The 12,226-nt window shown below is 41.0% G+C and overlaps 1 protein-coding gene across 1 annotated transcript in view; it reads left to right on the top strand.

The window, feature by feature from the left end:
- Positions 1-11,658, top strand: part of ppil2 (peptidylprolyl isomerase (cyclophilin)-like 2) — a 30,405-nt gene extending 18,747 nt beyond the window's left edge. The window contains exons 15-20 of the mRNA XM_068566823.1: positions 3,020-3,137; positions 3,793-3,849; positions 6,936-7,008; positions 8,041-8,103; positions 8,776-8,918; positions 10,273-11,658. Coding sequence (XP_068422924.1) covers positions 3,020-3,137; positions 3,793-3,849; positions 6,936-7,008; positions 8,041-8,103; positions 8,776-8,918; positions 10,273-10,375 — 557 coding nt within the window. The 3' untranslated portion in view covers positions 10,376-11,658. The remainder of the gene's footprint in view (positions 1-3,019; positions 3,138-3,792; positions 3,850-6,935; positions 7,009-8,040; positions 8,104-8,775; positions 8,919-10,272) is intronic.
- The last annotated feature ends 568 nt before the right edge of the window (positions 11,659-12,226 follow it).

The following is a 12,226-nucleotide window of genomic DNA, read 5'->3' as shown; positions in this document are numbered from 1 at the left end:
TGATTATCTGCTCATAGCATCAACTAGCATGTAAAAAAAGAAAGGAAAAAATGTACAAGGACAATGAGAATTATCTTTATCAAAACACGTTTTGATGGTCATTATAAAAAATGGTCGTAGCATTTTGTTGAATTTTTTTCCCCTCATTTCATTTTCATTCTGTATGTTTTATTTACTCCATTTGAGCAGAACAAAGCAGGGCTGACAAATGTAATCTTTATCTTTTGATATCCTGCTTTTTGAAGAGGTAATTTGTCTGCTCGCATATAGTCATGAATACACGATGCAGGAACACTGGAGGGGGAGAAGAAAAAGAGCATGTCATTTGTTTTTGCAGGGAATAAGAAACAGCAAAATAAGACATTGAGTCACGATAGAATACCTTAGCACTTCAATTTATGAGATTCATGTGTCAAGAAATTCCTTGGCATATTGCCCTTACAGCCTGAGTGAATCCCTCTCTTACATCCGGCAGACTGCTCGCTATAGCTTTGACACTTTCCTCTAAAAATTCTCTCGGAGCCTAATTTTAATTTAAAACCTTGCCGGAGCAGATGCTTTGGAGAGCAGGGACATTGAATTGTAAATGAAATCGCAGAGGCGCATTCAAAAAATATGAGCTCACGTGAAATGACCAAATAATGCAGCTGTCAGTCAGGAGAATATATTTTAATAGTCTTGGTTCAAGTTCCTACCCTTGTCATTCGACGGGATTTGTTTTATATATTTTTTTTTTTCACAGAGTGAATGCATCTTGATATTATTGGTTAACTCTTTGGTGAGAATTAAGTTCCCTCCCCATCCTCCTCTTTCGTTCTGCCCGTCATTTATGATCCAGCCGTTCTCGAAAATGTCAGGCGAGTTGATCAATTATGCAAAAATGTCGCCAAGGAAAGTTGACGGCTGCACAAAGCGTCTGAAGGCCTCGATTGGCTTCACACGCACACGGCAAATACTGTACTTTTTTTCTTTCTTTTGCATTTGCACACTCACGCACACACCGTTCTGTGCGACGTACAGCAGCTGGCAGGACGGTGAGCCACACCTCGGGGCCGACAAATCCTCTCGCCCTGTTGGGAGCCAATAAGCTCCTGCGGCGCGTCTTCCTGTATGCCCGTCACGATGATTCTTAATGATGGGAGTCGCTCTGAATTAATGATTCACAGCTGAGGGCTCCCAACATGGCTCCCTGTTCAAGGGCAAACGGTTCTGGTGAAAATCGCTTTATTTCTGTGCGGCGTTTTGATTTTTATCGCTAACGCTGGAGCCGAAAGTATGTGTCGTTTTTCTCCAAACTTTATACATTTTATTGGGTTTAAAACGCAATAAAACATTTTAATGACGTGCATTGGGGCGGAAAATGAAAAGCTACATGAACTCAATCTCTTTCGGTTTTGCTCCCCCAAAGTGTACTTGTTTTTTGTTTGGTTTTTTCCTTTTTTGTTGTTTTTTTTTAATTAAGAAAATGTCCTTCTCCTACCAGCGATGCAAAATCAGTTCCGCCTAAGGGCAGAGGTGTTAACCAGGATGTTTTTGCCCTTGTGAACGTTTCTTCTCTAAACCAACACGGTGCATCCTTGAGGCCATGTCAAATACGTGTGGGTCCGCATTAAACATTTGCAAAGCCTGAAACCTGCATTGTTTACATCAGCTCGTGTGTGTTGACGCGTCCACGTCGCGTCTCTTTGTCTGAAAAGGTCAGAGTGCTTTTTGTGACAGTTTTCTCTGACAACAATTTCTTGATAATCAGAAGTGTTTATTGCCATGTAGGTTGAACGAGGAGGAATTTGACTCGGTGAAAGATGCATAACAATAATCAAAAATATAGAATAAAACAATAGAAATAGATTAAAAACAACAAAAATAGTGCACTAATGGATAATTATGGTAAATAACAAACGAATAACAATACTTTAAAACAAGTATATGTTTGAAAATACAAGTGGCAAGTGGTCGTCACCACCGACGTACGATAGATTAGCATCCCATTAGCCTCTCGTACTTTTTATTATCTACGCTGGCTGCCATCTTTTTGTTTTACTCGACTGTAACGTTACAGCAAGGAGGAACGATCCGTCTGAATTATTAATATTTTTACTTGCCAGCTATATTTGACCAAAAACAAGCTTCTCTTTCATTTTTCTCTACAGTGATGTCGCTGCCACTTTTCTTACAAAGTTCAGAGATTTTCAGTTTAAAGCACCCTCTCCTCATTGGAAGCAATTTAATGAGGCTCTCTGAGGCAGATTTGTAAATTTTGGGCTACACAAAATAAATAGATTTAAAGACGCTGGCTCAGATCTCGATGTCTCCCCTCGGGCCTGAAACCCTGAACCCTCGGGACTCTGACGTCACCTGTTGAGTGTGAGAGTTTTTAGGGCTTGACATTGTGTAAATACGACTCATTTGCACATCTTCCGGGCACTTTCACGAGATGAGGTCATTTAGAAAATAATCTTTAACTTTACTTTAAAAACGGCTTCAATGACTAAATGAAATATTTGATGAATAAAGGAATACATGTTCCAGCTTTATAGTGTAGTACCAAAAGACAGTCATTTTTATTTGAATTAAAATAGTCTGTATACACACTGAATACATAATAAAACCCACTATTTAAACAAATATGTTGTGCTATTGATCATAGTGTTGTACATCTAATGAAATGTGAGTATTATGTATGGATATATTTGTATTATTTCAAACGTTATGACGGCTCTGTTCCATTTCACTGTGCGTGTTACCAGATCCCTCTCACCTGCACACCACGATGGAACGCAGCCATCGTTAATGTTTCTGATTCGGTCCTGTGGTCGTCCTGCATATCGCACGTCAAAATGTCTTCCCTGCAAAATATCTTCCGTGCAAAATGGTCGTTAATGGTCGCAATTATTTGAGCGTCATCTATGCAGACTCATCTCGCCTTCAACCGCGAGTCAAGTGCTGAAACCCACTTGTTGTGTCTCTGTCTCCTTTTGTGTCTTTCCCTCCTTCCTCACCCACTTTCCTCTTTTCCCAGGAGGGGAGTCCTTCTGGGGGAAACCTTTCAGGGATGAGTTTAAGCCCAACCTGTCTCACACCGGTCGGGGGGTTCTCAGCATGGCAAACTCGGGTCCAAACACCAACAAGTCCCAGTTGTAAGACTTTTTTTATTTTTGTTTTGTAGCCTAAACATTAAACTATTGTTTCTGTTCCAGTCAGCATTTTATTTTATTTTTTAATTAGCCGAGGCCCCACAGGCGAGTAAGACATGTTTAATTGTGTAGACTGCGTTGTATTAATAAGTGTTTTTAAATGCATCTATTTATTTTATTTGGAGGGTTTGATAAAGTATAGACCTGCAGCGAGATGATGGTCTGAAGTTCTTCTAAATACTCGTCCTTGACCCAGACTGGCGGACCCTTGCTGCAGTTAAATGAGAGGTTTTCTTACCTGGTGTTCGGAAACACTCCTGCTTTTGTCCACAGGGGCCGCCAAAAGCGACACAAAATAAAAGTTCCTCGCAGCTTTAGCATTTACGTGACGGTATTTCTTGACATAGTCGTCAACAAAAGCTGCTTTAAAATGTTTGCTTGTGGTTCTTGTGAGAATAACCTGTAAATGAGCTGTTTGTACTTATCCTGTGTATATAGTACAACTAAAGCAGCTGTGTAAACAGACTGTACTGTAAAGGCAAAGCTCGCCTTTTAGAGTTCTTGTTTCTTTACAATAACCTTTTACATATTCATTTATTGAACCTTAAAGTTTTTTAATATTTTATATACTAATGTCTTTGTTTCCGTTTTCTCTCAGCTTCATCACGTTCCGGTCGTGCACCTACCTCGACAGGAAGCACACCATATTTGGAAGGTAAACTTTCTTTTCTTTTCTTTTTTGACTGTTTATTAATCTCTTTAACGAGGCAGGTGATTTTGAAAGGTGACAATCCTGACAGACACAAAGGGCCATGAACAAACGATGAGGTCATTGCCACATGTTCTTTTGTAGCTGTGCTTTTTTCTCTTCTTTATCTTTTTTGTCCCCTTTGTCATGTGTGTGTGTGTGTCTCTGTGTCTGTGTGTGTGCTGCATGATCCATGATCTTAAATGCTTGTCTTTTCTGGCTGCTGTCTAAAAATATTCAGATGGCTTTTAGCTGACGGGTTCTTTACGTGGTCGCCACACGTAAACAACTCCTGCTTCATACCCCCACGTCCATCTTGTTATTGTTTCTAGACGCTAGTCTTTGCACATTTAATGGGCCTGACGGTGTCTGTGCACTTTACCTGGTCTATACATAATGTTTGTGGAATTTTCTACAGAGAAAAGGTTCTTCTGAAATGCAATTTTTTAAAGCTTTTTGTGGAAATACTGATCATTTGACCGATCTAGAAGCTGCTCGGAACGATCTCCAGATCACTTCAGTGTTAAAGTGAATGAGAAAGCGGCTGAAGATGAGCCTTTTTGAGACAAAAACTGACTGTTTTGAAGCAAATTTAAGGCCAATTAATGCGCCCTCTCTTTATGACAGGATTTTGCCGGCATACTAAACCCCCTTCAGTGTGCAAACGCTTGGTAATCTAATGCTTGAGTTCTCCCTGGCCTTCGGTTGGTTAGGATACATCCTCCTCCTGCTCTGTATTTACAACTTAACAACCTGGCGAGGCACCTGGATAAATAATCACAATGTCTTGCGCAGGACTAGCTGCAGCAGTTGAAGCGGTATTGCGTAACATCTACCGCCGGACACATTGACACCCATCTCATGCCCTGAACCCTCATAGTTTGGTCCGATATTACAAAAGTCAGTGACTCATCGAGTGTGGGGGAGCGCCTCTGTTCAACTGAACATGTGAAAGCTTCCTGGCCTTGAGAACCCGCTGCTCGCTGGTGGGTGTACAGTTTGTGTGTCTTCTCGCTCCAGGAGCAGCGGGATAAAGACCCGGCAGTAAGAAGAGCAACTTCTCTAAAGTGCTCCGCGGCAGGGGAGTCGCTAACGGATTTGCCTCTTGGCCCTCGCCATTCGACAGACTCTATATCTCCAGTGGTTGTTCCCATGTGCTGTGTTTACACCGTGAGGCCAGTGTGCCGATAACAAAGACTATAAACATTTTGCTTTTTGCAGCAACTCCTGGTTACTGTCATCTGATGGATATAATGACGTCTGCATGCATGCACCCCCCTGCTCCTCCTCCCCTTGCTGTTGAACGATAGAATTTAAAATGTGAAAACTATAAAACGTTACAGGTTGAGAAGGTGGAACGCAGGTTTGTGTAAAAACGGTGTTCAAACAGGAGGAAATGGCGGGTTTGTGGTTCTTCTTTCACAAGTTGATTCATAAAGGGCGGTGCTCCAGTGAGTATTTCTGGCAGCAGCACACACTCGGTGTAGGTTTGACTGAAACAAATTGTGTGTGTATTTATGGTAATGAAGTATTATGTCACTCAGTACAACTCTCTGTGGTGCAGAGGAATAAGATATTCATGTACCAACTTCGTAGATTTTTTTGGTAATCTCCCCGCAACTGTAGCCTCAATACACGTATACAAGAAGTGGACGTTGTCGTCCCATTGGTTTGTGGACCGCCGTTTTGAAGCCTTGACTTCAGCAATTTGATCGTCGCCATCTTGGGTTTTTGCAACCAGTGAAAGAAAGTAGGCTTGTTCGAGATGAGCCAGTTCTGTGCAGAATCGATCGTCGCCGATCGACGCGCAATGCATGCTGGTTAGATTTGTGTCCGACTTGCTCCCGCCTTGCTCTGACGTCATGCACACGTGGTCAACGATACTCTCACGAGAGCAAAGCGGCCGTCGATTTCATAGGCAGGCGCTGCAGCAGCTCTCCACTGCCTACCTGGCCCAGTGCATGATGGGAAACGCCTGGCTCTCGTCACATAAAAGAGCTGATTGGCTTTTAGATCTGACAGCAACCACGTGTTCTTCTTATTTTATGTGTAGTTGTAATACTTAACGATTGTTGACTATTCGTCTCAGGTTTAATCTAAAAACATATTTTGTGTGGTTTATAATACAAAATCGTATTTATACAACACACATCAAAACCAGTAGTAATGTATTTCACAGGCAGACATAAAAACAACAAAGGATGCAGCGACACACACATTTCTACATGAATATATATTTATAATCACATATGAATTAATCTAAACGTGATCTGTAAACTACAAGTTGACTACAGATCGGAACTAACAGGAAGTATTTTATTTCGTAACTTCCTGTTAATACTTTGAAGGCACCTGAAAACTGTCCGACTTGATCGCAGTTTTTTGTCAACGCCTCCTGCAGCAGTAAGCTCCGCCCTAAAGCGTACCATGTGGAGAGAAAGTGAGAGAGATTTGTTGTCTGGCTCAAGGGCACATCGGCAGGATGGACAGTGTAACAGGAACTTGGTTTGATACTTATTAGTCTGTACATGCAATGCGTCATTTAAATAGAAAAATGGCTGAATTGACAATTTGTGTCTCTGCTGGTTACATTTACTATATACTTGGGGCGGCTGTAGCTCAGGGGGATGAGTGGTCGTCTCGTTTCCACAAGGTAGCCGGTTTGATCCCCAGTCCCCCCACAATTTACATGTCGAAGTGTCCCTGAGCACGACATCTAACCCCTGGTTGGCTCCCCGGGCGCCTCACAGGGCAGCCCACTGCTCCTTAACCGAGGAGGGCTCCTCCATGGGTTAAATGCAGAGAAGAATTTTCCCAAGGAGATGAATAAAGTGCATGTTTCTTTTCTTTTCTTTCTATTCTATATTTTGTTATGAAGAATATGCTGCTGACTTGTGTTTTATTTTCGTTGTAGAAAATCCAGCGGGGTGGGAGGGTGGTGGTGTGTGTGTGTGTGTGTGTGTGTGTGTGGATGGTGCTCAGGTCTCATTTGCACTTACGTTGAGGTTTGAAGGATTTGTCATGTAGTATTTTGTGTTTTTCTCTTTTTGCAGGATTGTTGGTGGGTTTGAGACCCTCACAGCCATGGAGAACGTGGAGAGTGATCCCAAATCAGACAAACCAAAGGTAGGAGTCCAGATTTGACTCTGAAACGCTCGAGTGTATGAATATCACCTCACGTGGTTTTCATCGGGTAAATTACGTCTCATTTTGCAAAGTGTTGTCATTATTCTAAATAAGTTCAAATAAGCTATAAAAACAATCTATAAAATAAAATTTGATTTTCAGAAGAACTCCAAATAAACATTTGTCAAAGTGCCCTTCACTAAAGTCCACTTTCCCTAAAGAAAAATGCTGCTCTGGTGTTTTTCCGTATTAAATACAGCTTCCAATGTGTTGTGCATCTCTGATCTGTCTTATTAATGAACATTCTTAAAATACATGCCAGTGATTGGCATCCTTGCTCCCACACAGTCTCCAGCATGTTGAATCCTGTCCTATAAAAAGTGTTCTGCTTTTGGGTAATACAAAAAAAAATATCTATTTGGTCCCTCCGTCAAATGTTCCCCATTAAAAAATCACAAAACCTGAACCATCCCTCCTTTAAGATCTCCGAGTTACCTTCGTTTTCCCATTTTTATTTTATTTTTTACATATTCTGTGGACTGAGATTGGCACAGTCTGGCCATAATACCTCTATTAAACTCTGAACATGCTCCTCTTTCAACTCTGTATCTCCGTATCGAATGTTTTTTTATTACCAACCTGCACAACATGGTGACGCCATAATAGATATTTCTAAAAGTCTTGCTTTTCCATACTTTTCTTTCAGACTTTGGAGTGTCTTTTATTGTGTTTATTTCTTTGGCTATTCTGTTTTTCAACCCGGGGTCCAAATGATTAGGCTTCAATTCTTTAGGAAAAAGTTGCATTGCTATTTGATTGTGTAATATTCACATTTTGTGTAAAGGTACTTGTGACAAAAGCAACAGTTTGTAAAGCCCAAAAATGAATGTATTCAACCTGTAAGTTTTTTATTTCTAGATGTATGTATGTGATGTGTCGGAGAATCATATTTGTATTACAGATGATGTAATAGTAACCAGCACAAGGACACGTGGTGGTAGATCTAATTTGAGTGGTTCGTCTGTTTGACAGTCGGAGATCAAGATTATAACCGCAACCGTGTTCGTGGACCCGTACGAAGAAGCTGACGCTCAGGTCTGTATCGCTCTGTCTGTCTGCACGCATGTTCAATACTGACTTTAAGATACGACGGCTCCTCGTGTGTGAAGCATTTGCACAGCGACACACTTCATTGTTGTGTCTCTGCACAGCAGCACATCTGAAGTAGTTTCTGTGAAGGTCAAACATCAAAGTACAGAAAGAACAAGGAGATTACAAATCTGCCTCCAGATAAAATACAATCAAAGCAAATAGTTCCAATATTTCCTTCATGAATATATTGATTTTCAAACGTTGCCCACAGCAGTGGTATAAAGTAAGAAATATTAAAGACCTATCTGAGTACAAATTGTATTGTACAGCTATTGTTTCTGTCTCGGTACATGTTATCTTGTTGCTGAACCGTGGGGGAACACAGGGCCTTTGTTTATAGTCTGTGACAATCAACCACAACGTCCGCTCCCCGTGTACTTTAATCTGCAAAAGCATAAACTGCTTTGCTCCCGTAGAGACATCTGATTGGATGAAACTTATAGAAATAGAAAATCTGAGCCTACAGTCACTTTACCATCCATAGGCGAAGTCTGACAGTGAGAGAGACATTTGGCTGACCATCTACAAATCCACCATCCAACAATCCACCTGGAGCAAGAGGTCCGCTGAGCTGGCCTAGAGTTGTTTGGGACTTATGTGACTCGTGTTTTTCAGATCGCGGCGGAGCGAGAAAATGATCTGCAGAAGGAGGAGGAGGAGAAGCAACAGACCAGCATCGCTCAGCAGAAGGATAAGGAGGAGCAGGCACCAAAAACCTTCAAAGCGGGTGTGGGGAAATACATCAACCCTGCCACAAAGTAAGGACACACACACACACACACACACACACACACACACACACACACACACACACACACACACACACACACACACACACACACACACACACACAGTGCATGCATAGTGATTTACCAAACTACACTCTGCTTCTGCTGTAGTAGGCGTCGCTGTGTCGTGTGCTAAATGCCAAAGTACAAAACGGAAGAATATTTCTTCCACTTTCCAGGCAGAATTTGGATAAAAGACTGAGTTAACCAAGCCTCCGTGTGCGCGTCTCATCCAACAAGATCGTAGGGAATAGAAGATAAGACTCTGTTATGAAGCGACACAGAACGAGCAGAAACATAATGTGCAAAGTTTCCAATTATGTAGAAGATTACCCATCTTTCCCACAGGGATCATTTAGGTTTATTATCCCGACCATTTTCACTGGGTTCAGGTATATTGTGTTGCTTTTATTGGTTATTGCAACATATTTCATGTGTTAGTTTCTTTTAGTTGCTATCTAACATCTTACTTTGGGCAATGTTGCCATAATATTCAGAACAACTTGCACTTTCACTTGAAGTTTACTGTTTAAAATAATCTCAGAAAAATATGATACAGAGATTGAAACCTTGAGACCAAGTCTCTTTGCCCCATTAAATCCCCTAAAGGGTTTTATTTATTGACTTAAGTAGAATTTCTTCAGTAAGGGGAAAAGATAAATACAGACGTTACATCTAAGACACTTTCCACAAACCCTGAAGCATTGGTACAATATTGAAATGACATGTCATTATGCAAAATGAAAGTGCATCAGCTGAACTGAAAAGTGTGCTTGAAGAGGAAATTATGCTCTTTTCTCTCTTTGATGGCGTTTTATTGCTCATCTTATCCTCCTGTCAACATGTTTACATATTTAGGTTCATGCAGAGCATGTCTGTATTAATGTTCCTAAATAACAGTCCGTCTGACGGTTAACTGTAATAGTGGCATGTAGGAAGACAGTTTGTTTCATATGTGCATTTATTATAGTTCTTTTTTTAAAGTGCTCTCTGATATTCATATATCATGAATCATCTATCATTGTCATATTCATGTGATGTGACTCTGTTACGCTGTTCATTCTGGTCACATGACATCTGTTGCTTCTGTCCATCCTGGAGAGGATCCTCCTCTGTTGCTCTCCTGAAGGTTTCTTCCCTGTTAAAGAGTTTTTACTAACTTTATTTGGGGAGTTGTTCCTGATCTGATGTGAGGTCCTGGCACAGGGATGTCATGTGTACAGATTGTAAAGCCCTCCAAGGCGAGTCTTGTATTTGTGATTTTGGGCTATACAAAAGAAATTGAAATTGATATTCCTCTACTTTTTCTTTTTTTTTTCTATAGAAAGCGTCCAGTCGCTGAAGACGAAAGCGGGCCGTCCACTAGCGGCGCGGCGCCCAAGAAGTCCAAAGGCAAGAGCAGCTTCGGGGACTTCAGCGCCTGGTAGCAGCGACGCAAACGGCATCGAGCAGTCTGTGTTTTCACTGGTCGGGTTTGAGCGTGAGCAAATTTAATTTCATTCCTACACGTGTCTGTCGTCTCTCTGTAGTGTTGTGAAACGATTAAAGTTACTTTTTACACACACAAAAACCTGCATAGCGTCATATTGTTATTGTCTACGTACTGGTTATTTAACGGCGCTGTATTGAGAGTTAAAGGTATCGGCACTTGTTAAGCGGAAATTCGGTGTTAATTTATCTCATCCTCATCATCCAAGACGAGGTCTAATCAATATTTGGGGCTAAAACCACCCGATCGATGTCTTTTTGCCCTGCACAGTTAGATCAATGCTTGGTCCAGGATGCTCTAATCAGTATTTGTGAGCGTAATTAACTCCCGACGGCAGGCTGTGTTCATTTTCGGTGGACGAATTGACGACATGCAGACGTTTCTACTTTGGCTCCACTCCCAACAGTTTTCAATGGATTTGCTGGACGGGTTTCCATCATTCAGCACAGAGTCAGTCATTGCATCAAAGGCAAGGTGGCCACACATACACAAAAGAATAAATAACAAAATGACTCTGGAGCGTGGTCACTTAGCTCTACTCACACTGATGGTCTGATTGTTGGAGGACTCTGATTCTTCTCACCTAACAAACACTATTAGATTTCATTTTTACCCTTATTTTTGTAAGTCAAAAAGAAGAATATTCTTATATGTTTTCATTCCCCTTCGACATAACTTAGCGGAACAAAATGTAAGAAAATTACTTGAAAATTCTTTCTTTACAAAGACCAACAAAAGAAGAAATGACGCTATTGTTGTTTATTGTGCTGTGCAGTAATAATGGGTGTTGTTGATGCATTGGATTGTTTTCTCCAGACATTTCTCGATGTATTGTCATGTCTGTATTGAATTGGCATCATAACATTTCAAAAAAGAATCTACACAGTTTTTGTTCCTTTCAGCCTTACACTGCTATTGTTTTTGCAACATAAGATAAATAAAACATAAAAAACTGCAGGCATTTACACAAAGAAAATGTTCAATCTGTAAACTAAAGGGTAGAAGTGTCTGATGGGATGTTTTGAAGCTTTGAAGTTATTCTTGCAACGATCCAAAGACTGAAATACCTGAAGTCGAGAGCCAGTTTTTGTTTTCGATGTAAAAATAAAAACCAGCTTATAACGAATGGGGTCTTTCCACCACACCTCTCTGAAATGAGTAAATACGTGTCAATATTACCAATATCAAGCAATATTTTGTCTTATTACACAGCAAAAATCTGGCCCTGTTTTAGATGTAACTTGTAAAGACACAAATAAAAAACCTCCAACCTTTTATTAGAAATGTGTGTGTTGACAAGCCCGAGATGTGAAGAGTCAACATCTGGGATTAGACCTCTCGATCGAGGCGAACATACGGGCTTTTTTTTCCTTCCATTTGCCATTCAGAGCAGAAGTTCTCTTTCTAGGCGGTCAAAACCCAATGGGTGGTGTGCTTGCAGAGTGCTTTGAAAAACAGTCTCAACGGTAGATATCTGTTTAATTTGGTTCAGTGGTCTGCTTTTTTTGTTTTCTCCCCATGGAATAACTACTGGAAGTGCCCACTGAGCTGTATACCCCGCATGAGGAGTTTTACAAGCCTGAGTATCACAAAAAATAACATCTAAAATGGCCATAAAGTACATTTTCCCGGAGAGCACGTCTCTTTTCAGACTCTAAGCCGCCGTTCAGAGCAGCAAATGTAAAAAGCTTTCATGGTCTGATACAGGCGCGTAATTGCAGGAAGCTGTGTGGGATCGTTCCTTCTAGGTGGTGGTGGTATTGGTGATGGCACCCTTGTGCCGCATAAC

The sequence above is a fragment of the Clinocottus analis genome, unplaced genomic scaffold (assembly GCF_023055335.1).
Source record: "Clinocottus analis isolate CAN_PGR_092001 unplaced genomic scaffold, fCliAna1.0.p SCAF_7, whole genome shotgun sequence".
Classification (NCBI taxonomy): Eukaryota; Metazoa; Chordata; class Actinopteri; order Perciformes; family Cottidae; genus Clinocottus; species Clinocottus analis.
Note: the sequence above shows the minus strand (reverse complement) of the source record. Positions and strands in the feature narration are given on the sequence as shown.